Source organism: Vanessa cardui, chromosome W (assembly GCF_905220365.1).
Source record: "Vanessa cardui chromosome W, ilVanCard2.1, whole genome shotgun sequence".
In the NCBI taxonomy this organism is placed as follows: Eukaryota; Metazoa; Arthropoda; class Insecta; order Lepidoptera; family Nymphalidae; genus Vanessa; species Vanessa cardui.
In genome coordinates, this window is record NC_061153.1 from 7963832 (window position 1) to 7972340 (window position 8509).

At 41.3% G+C, this 8509-nt stretch overlaps 1 protein-coding gene across 1 annotated transcript; it reads left to right on the plus strand.

Annotated features, from left to right (window-relative positions):
* Positions 1-511: 511 nt before the first annotated feature.
* Positions 512-7589, plus strand: LOC124542549. Its single transcript, XM_047120489.1, has 5 exons — positions 512-614; positions 3836-4002; positions 4110-4256; positions 4423-4698; positions 7440-7589. The coding sequence occupies exons 1-5, from the start codon at positions 512-514 to the stop codon at positions 7587-7589; spliced, it is 843 nt and encodes a 280-aa protein (XP_046976445.1).
* Positions 7590-8509: the final 920 nt, after the last annotated feature.

Below are 8509 nucleotides of genomic sequence, written 5' to 3' on the forward strand. Positions count from 1 at the left end.
TCGGAGGCAGGTAGCTCGTCTGCCTCGACCTCTAAGGCAACAATCTGACGACTCCGACCGAGGAGTAGCTCTCCCTTCCACCACCCTTTTGGTCAGAGCCGTGATCTGCCGCTCGTCCTCCTCTAGTTTTTGGGCGGCAGCTGCGGCCTTCGTCGCAGCCGCAGCTTCACGCCTAGATAGACCGATACTGGCATATTTGCCGGTAGTGGTCGGTCTACCTTTCCTCATCCTGTCCGTCCGTGTGTCGCTGTGAGATGAGTCCGACCCTGAGTCTGGACCCTCTCTCGCACGTTTTCTTGAGCGCTTTGAGTTGGCGCTCACCGCGCTCGCCATGCTCATCCTGCTGGATATGCTGTCGGTGTCCGACAGCTCACCCAGTCGCTCCAGTCGTACCACGGGCACCCTCTTCGTAGGCAAATCATTGTCCATTGTCGTCGCGGTATGGTTATTAGAAAAAATCGATCTGGCAACCTAACCTAACCTCTTTTTTTTTTCGGTTGGAAAATCCATCATGGACTCCCTCCGCCCTGGGGGAAGAGAGAAGGGGACTGTCAGACTCCTTCTGACTAAAAACCAACCCGTGTCCTCCATTTGCCCATGCGTCGGAAGGGCGGGTATCGCCGAAGCATTCGTCGCACCCCTCCGACGGGCGTTGGCTCGCCTGATGTAAAGAGTCAGGCGTGTCCCGTCAATCACTGCGGCTGTCACCCCGGCCGCAGGACTCCACTACGAGGCGCGCGCGCGGAACACGACGCCGCCGCCTCGAGGCCTGCTGCTGGTCGGATGGCGAGACGCCCCGAGTCTGCCGTCCGCAGGCCACGCCATGGTCGAAAGTCGGCCACCCTGCGACGCCCAGTTCGTCTGCTGCGGGAGGGGAGAGAGGAGGCAGCCTCTCTCTCCCTTTCTGCCGCCTTCTTCGCGAGCATCACTTCCTCGCAGAAGGTGGCGACGGCGCTCCACCCTGCCTCGCTCCGTACCATCGCAGAGACGACGGCCGGAAGCGAGAGGTTTCCCGCAACGACACCTACGGCCACGACGATGTCACGGCGCTGCTCAGCCCATGCTGGGCACTCCGCCAACGTGTGCAATGCCGTATCGTCGCTACCATCGCCACAATGGTAGCACTGGGACTTCGGCTCCCGACCTATGCGACACAGGTACCTACCGAAGCATCCGTGTCCAGTAAGCACCTGCGTCAGCCGGAAGCTGAGGGCGCCGTGGCTCCTAGTGAGCCACTCCTTCAGAACGGGCCTCACCGCCCCAATAGCGACGGCTTGCCCTGCCGTGGGTCGCGCCAAGCGCGTCTCCCACTCCGCCACTGAGACCTGGCGAAGCTCTGCCCTGCGTGCCTCGGTCTGTCGAGGCACCAGGCGCTCACCCCGCTCGACCGCCTCCGCGCGCCACCAATAGAGCGACGCGAGGAGCTTAGCCTCGAGGTCCCAGGGCGGGGATCCGGCTAGGAGGCTCGCTGCCTCGAAGGAGATCGTACGGTATCCCCTTATCATCCTGACGGCCATCGCGCGCTGCGGCCATTTCAGCGCGGCGACGTTGCTGGCCATCAGGGCATCCGCCCACACTGGCGCGGCGTATAGCGCCATCGACCGTACGACCCCCATGTAGAGCCTCCTGCATGAGGAGTTGGGTCCCCCCAGATTAGGCAGCAAGCGCGAGAGCGCTGAAGCGGCGCCCAACAACCGGGGGGCGAGCCGTGTAAAGTGCGGCTCGAAGTTCCACCGACTGTCGAGGACGAGTCCTAGGTATTTCATCGTCGACTCGACAGCGATGGGCACCCCTCCTACTACGATGCTGGACCCGGGAGGCGGCTTCGGCCTCGGCCCGTGAAAACACAGGGCTTCCGACTTGTGCAATGCCACCTCCAGGCCCAGTCGCCGGATCCTACCCACGGCATGCGCGACACCAGCCGTCGCGCGTATGGCCACCTGCCGGTACGTCTTACCACGTGCTGTAACCAGCGTGTCGTCGGCGTATCAAATGACGCCGAAACGCCGCACGTCAACTAAGTCGCTCTGCCACCGATATACGCATATTTAAAGTTTTAAATTCACAAAAAAGTGTAAAAAGTGGTAAAAAGTGTTCCCATTTTCGTGAAATTGGTCTCAAAAGTTGAGTTTCAGTGCAGTGCAAACAGTTGTGAAAAAAAAAAACCCGTTATCCTGGGATTTCATCTTCACCCTTAAACGGGCAAAAATTCGGAAGAAAAGGTAAATTTACAACTGTTTTTAAATACGCTGCCAAAACTAAAGCGACGAGGTATTCTTTTTAATACCTTATAAGACCCTAATCAGAAAGGCCTTAGCTGCCCGCTTCTTATGAGACCAATTTTGGATTTTTATCCCCGAAATTGGCCGAGATAAGGCATAAAAACAATTTTAGGGCGTGGTCGGAACACAAAAACCCGTGCACCTGGAACAAAAATTTTTGCATCACTGTACAGAGGGAAAGTGTACCAACTCACTGGTACCTTTCTTTTTAAATCAAAAGAAAATTCATAAAGATACAGGCTCTTAAAGTATAACGTTTAAAATTAAAAACTTTAAAATTATTTTAAAAATTAATATCATCGACGACCCCTAGTTTAATTTATTAAATTAGCTTGGTAGTCACTAAAACTACATAAATCAAAAATTTTAGAAACATCCAACCAGTAGTTTATTTTTAAAAAGTTGTTTAATTAAATTTCAAGTTTACGTCGAGAGGCCCGTTTCCAGGCCCTCGTAGTGATTCCAGGTTCACAGAATAATACAAAACATTGAAGTGAACAAACTCAATTATTAAGTTTCTGTTTTACGACTGGTTAAGTGGTTTTAGGGAAAAAGAAACCTCATTCCCGGTTTTTCCCGGAGAACATAAACCAGATCATCACAAACTGGGAAAATAGACGATTCCGCTGACACCTAGGGAAACGAATTTCGACAATTAGGTCACCAGAAAATCGTATTTAAATATTTAATATTATAACGATCCTAAGCATAATAAACACATTCCATTCATATCGTTATCTTTAGGTCTAATTTCACCAAACTATGTTTGTTAAATGTTAATTAGTAATTTACTAATGAGTTGTTAATAATTAACGGGCTGTTATATCATTAAATGTCCCAGGAACAAAATTTAACAAGCCGTTATTAAACAGAACATTTAACTGAATGTATTGTAAGTTACACACTCTTATTTTAAGCAACCAAATTGAAATGTTTATTTGTGACATTTCATTTAGACGAAGTTCGGTATTATTTTTTTTTCTAGTCGTATAATACGTCATTTGTTGTGCTACGCGACCAATTTCAAAAATCGTTAGCTCCGAGTGCTTTCAATGAAATGGTAACTACTTTTAATTTAAACCGATTGAAACGTCAAATAAACATAACATGGTAATATTTATTTTTGAGTTGAGGTTATGTAGCATTGTTTTGTGCTTTTTGATTGTGTTTGTGGTTTGGTTTGAATATAAATAACTATGTCAAAGAAAACACGAGGACCGAATTTTTCGTCAAATGAAAAGGAAATCCTTGTTCATTTAGTCACAAAATACAAGGATGTAATTGAAAATAAGAAAACGGACGCAGTAACTACTGCGATCAAAAATGAAGGATGGAAGAAACTAGTGGAAGAATTTAACTGTTTGAGTTCATTCTATGTTCGAAACGTAGAACAATTAAAAACCTGTTGGGATAATATTAAACGCACTACGCGGAAAGACAAAGCTGCGACGAAAAAAAATAATTTTTTAACTGGTAGGTTCTGACATTATTTTTTGTTAATAAAATATGAAGTAGTACTATGCAATGAGTATGATGACTGGTTTTCTTTCCAGGAGGAGGGAGGTCCGATATTCCACCACCAGGACCTCTACAAGGACAAGTGGAAGTGCTACTTGGACCTACATTAGACGGATTAGAAAATCCCTACGATTCTGATGTTCAGTTTATAGATCAGGGACTAACTGGACCAAAAACTTTAAAAGAAATGATTACTAAATCAGTAAGTTTAAAATTTAAATTCACTGTCATAATAACTCTCATTCTGAAATTTATTACAATATAGAAGTCATTGCCTCTCAAAATACATTGTTTTTATTTATTTACCAGGATGTTATAGTGACTGATTCACAAATACAGACAATTCTTGATGTCAATGCTGCTACTTCTTCACAAACATCTCAGGATTCCACTCAAGAAGATAAAGGTTGTACATTGCAGACAAATGAAATTAAAGATGACAATATCTTAACTGAGGTGCGTAGAAATACTTGTCTTATAGTTTTTTTATTGTCTGACCAATATATTATGCATAAATTGTATATAGGTGTAGATTGTAATAGCATGGGGGGTACCGCCATCTTGACATTCCTCTGATAGGATGATGATACCATATTATGAACTTTTGTTACTATTTTTTCAGGATAATGTAGAAAAGAATAACTGGAGCTCCTGGACTCCAAAAGTTTTAAAAACAAAAATGTCAAATATATTGTCAGCAAATAAAGAAAATAATCCATCAACTTGGTTGCATCGACGTAGGCCGAAGACTTCTTTGCAGGATAAAGTTCTGCAAAGTAAATTAGAATTAATAGAGACGATGAAAAGAAGAACCCAAACAGACGCTGCTCTTAAAGAATTAATTTTACAAGAACAGCTAAAACAAGAAAAATTGAAAACTGAAAAATTACAACTTGAAGTTGAAACATTAAAAAAAATCTTAATTAGTAAAAAAAGTAAAGTTTTTTTTATTGATACAACTTTGAGTTGTAATTTGCGATTTTTCAGTTTTAAACCTTGTTTTTTTGTTTTTGAATGCATGCAAGTGAATCATGCTGGATTAAGAGACAACTTAGTTTTTTAAATTTTGTATTTAATTAAAGTATTTTAGCTGTACAAAGATTATAAGTAAATAAATAATAAATTCTGTATTTTGTAATTTTATTTATTGTTTTAGTACATAGTTAATAATCAATGTAAATTATGGGATATATGTAAACTCTTAAAATAATTATTTATCAGCATTCTTCGCTCAGGATTTATATCTCTGACCCCTTCAGTATTTATTTGTTCCCTGATATGGCCTTGACGGAACATTTCTTCCCATGGTATAGTTAGCTCAAGTTCAGGATCATCTGGTGGTACATCTTCTTTTGCCTTTACTGCAATATTGTGTAGAACTCCAGTGGCAACAATAACAGGGAGACATTTGTTTAAGTGAATCTGCATCCCCAGGGCAAGTACAGGGAATCTACGTTTCCACACCCCAAATAAACGTTCAATAGGATTCCTGCTTCTTATTTGCGCCTCGTTGAAAAGAATCTCCTCTGGTGTTTGTGGATTATCCAGAGGCATCATGATATAAGACCGATTCATGTACCCACTATCTGCCAATAATATAGCATCCCCATACCTGCCTCTCTCAAACAAAGCATTTCTGTAGGAAGCGTTCCAAATAGTCTGGTCTTGACTGCTGCCAGGCCATCTTGCAACCAAATCTAGAATTTGTAGGTTTGCATCACAAATTGCTTGCACATTTATAGGCATGTAGCCTTTTCGGTTTCTAAAATACTCTGCATTTTCTCCACCAGGGGAACGAATACGTATATGTGTGCAGTCTAGAGCTCCCACAGCTTTTGGAAATCTTGCTATATTATAAAAATTCAACTGAGTTTTTCTTATTTCTTCCTCAGTATTAGGGAATTTGATAAAGTTGCGGCTTAATGAGGCTATTGCAGCAGTGACCCTGTGTATTATTCTATGAGATGACGACTTACTTATTCCACAATAATCTCCCACTGTTATTTGTTGAGAACCAGTTGCATAATATCTCAAGGTCAAAAGAATCTGATTAATGGGAGAAATTGATTCATTCCTGAAACAAAATTAAGGTTGGGTTAGGTTTGTTTTATACTCATGCGAGGTAATTGCACTTTTTTTTATTTTATTTTAATTACTTACTGAAAATTATTTTAGGCACCTAAGTAAAACTAATAATAAATATATTAACTTACCGATCTGATGGATATTCCAATTTATCTTCAATCAACTGCAAAATATCTAGGGTTGTTTCTTTAGATAAACGGAATCTGGTACAGAAATCTAAATCGTCGTATTCCTCGAAATAAGAACGCCGTTCTTTAAAAATTCTTGGGCGTCGTACTATTGTGTCTAAGTAATCTAAATTTTCTAAAACATTATTTTCGAAAATAAAATTGTACGCAGCGTCCATCTTGAGTTTAATTGTATGTTACTGTCTAACGGACCTCTAGAGCGGTGATTAAATTTAACGGCTTGTTATAACAAATAAACACGCGTTAACTCGTGGTGGGACACTCGATAACTTTAACAGTCCGTTAACTGTCTTAACAATACGTTAAATATTTAACAGGGTATGGTGAAACTGGATCTTAATCTCGGACTCGGAGCGGGCTATTTTTTGCTCGCTATTGTGTTGAGCGACATTCTAATCCTTGTTGTTGTTTAAATATTCACGACGCTTATTGCATCGCCATCGATCGCAGTTATTTAAAAAATTCACTTATAAATATATACAGGGTGACTGGTGAATTACTATCGATACTTGAGGACGTGATATTTGACGATCATATATGACAAAATAAAAATTAATATAACATAAATATTAATAAACTTCTAAGTAAAGTTAACCAAAAGTTATGCAATTAATTACGCATCGTGTGAACACCATAGCTGCGTTATCGACACAAAACAGTTATGTAGGTAGGTACATTTAGTTATCGCGCGGTAGTTTACCTACATCCAAACGCCGCGCACCGCCGCGTGTTAACAGGGTAGCAGGCTACCTTAGATAAACAAAAATGATCCAATTCCCTTCATACTTTAATCCTGGCTTAGGGCAGGCAAAAATACCAAGATATTTCATTCGTTTAAGCAACCAATTTATTGACTAGGTAAATGGTGTGAACTTGACACAAAAAATAATATGAACTGTTTACCTATCTTGGTATTTCCGGCGTATTTAAAAATGGAATCATACTTATTTACAACAATTGTCAATCATTAAACTACCTATTTACCTACATAACTACACTAACCTTAACAAATGTTCAAAGTGAGCTCCTTCTCGTGTGATACACAGTTTACGCATATTGTCTTTCACACGATTTAATACGAATGGGTCACTTTTAATAGTTTCGAAAGCACTAGTGATTTTTAATTTCAACTCCTCTCTGTTGACATACTCTGTAGCATACACAAGACGTTATATATATATAAAACGTCTTGTGTATGCTACAGAGTAGTATATATATATATGTGTACAGGATGACTGGTTAATTACTATCAATATTTACGGAGAATACTCGGTACATGATTCTCATTCGAATTATGTAAAAAAATAGGTACTTAATTTTTGACCAAATTTCCGTGTAAATAAATAAAGTGTGGAGACGTTCTCAGCCTTGCCGGCGGCGCGTCCGGCGGCGTGCTGATACAACACCACGCCGCCGCATGCGTTTGTCGCTACCCCCAACCCCCGCCCCGTGGCTAATTAGTCGGGCGAGCGCCGCCGTAAGGTCTGTACGACCGTCTTCCCGCGCGCGCGCCTAGCGATCGATCTTACGCGAATACCTAATCTGTCGTGTGTGCGTGTGACCCGTTATTACTTATTAGTAATTAAGTATGGCTTATCAATACACAAATGCAGAATACTTGGACATGGTTCGTGCGTATGCGCGTGCAAATGATAGCTTGCCGGGCGCAATCAATTTGTACCGGAAGATGTTCCCCAATCGTCGAGTACCTACGGCCAGCGTCATCTTAAACGCTAATCAAAGATTACGAGACTTCGGACAGTTCCGTGTTCCAACACATGCCCAAGGATGAGGTGGTTAAGTTTAGTGTAGTTATGTAGGTAAATAGGTAGTTTAATGATTGACAATTGTTGTAAATAAGTATGATTCCATTTTTAAATACGCCAGAAATACCAAGATAGGTAAACAGTTCATATTATTTTTTGTGTCAAGCTCACACCATTTACCTAGTCAATAAATTGGTTGCTTAAACGAATGAAATATCTTGGTATTTTTGCCTGTCCTAAGCCAGGATTAAAGTATGAAGGGAATTGGATCATTTTTGTTTATCTAAGGTAGCCTGCTACCCTGTTAACACGCGGCGGCGCGCGGCGTTTGGATGTAAGTAAACTACCGCGCGATAACTAAATGTACCTACCTACATAACTGTTTTGTGTCGATAACGCAGCTAGGGTGATCACACGATGCGTAATTAATTACATAACTTTTGGTTAACTTTACTTAGAAGTTTATTAATATTTATGTTATATTAATTTTTATTTTGTCATATATGATCGTCAAATATCACGTCCTCAAGTATCGATAGTAATTCACCAGTCATCCTGTATATACATATATATATGTATATTTATAAATAAAGTAATTAAGCCGGTGGTAGACCATAGTTACGTAATTCGATAACGAAGCCAATTGTTAAGATCATATGCTATAAACATA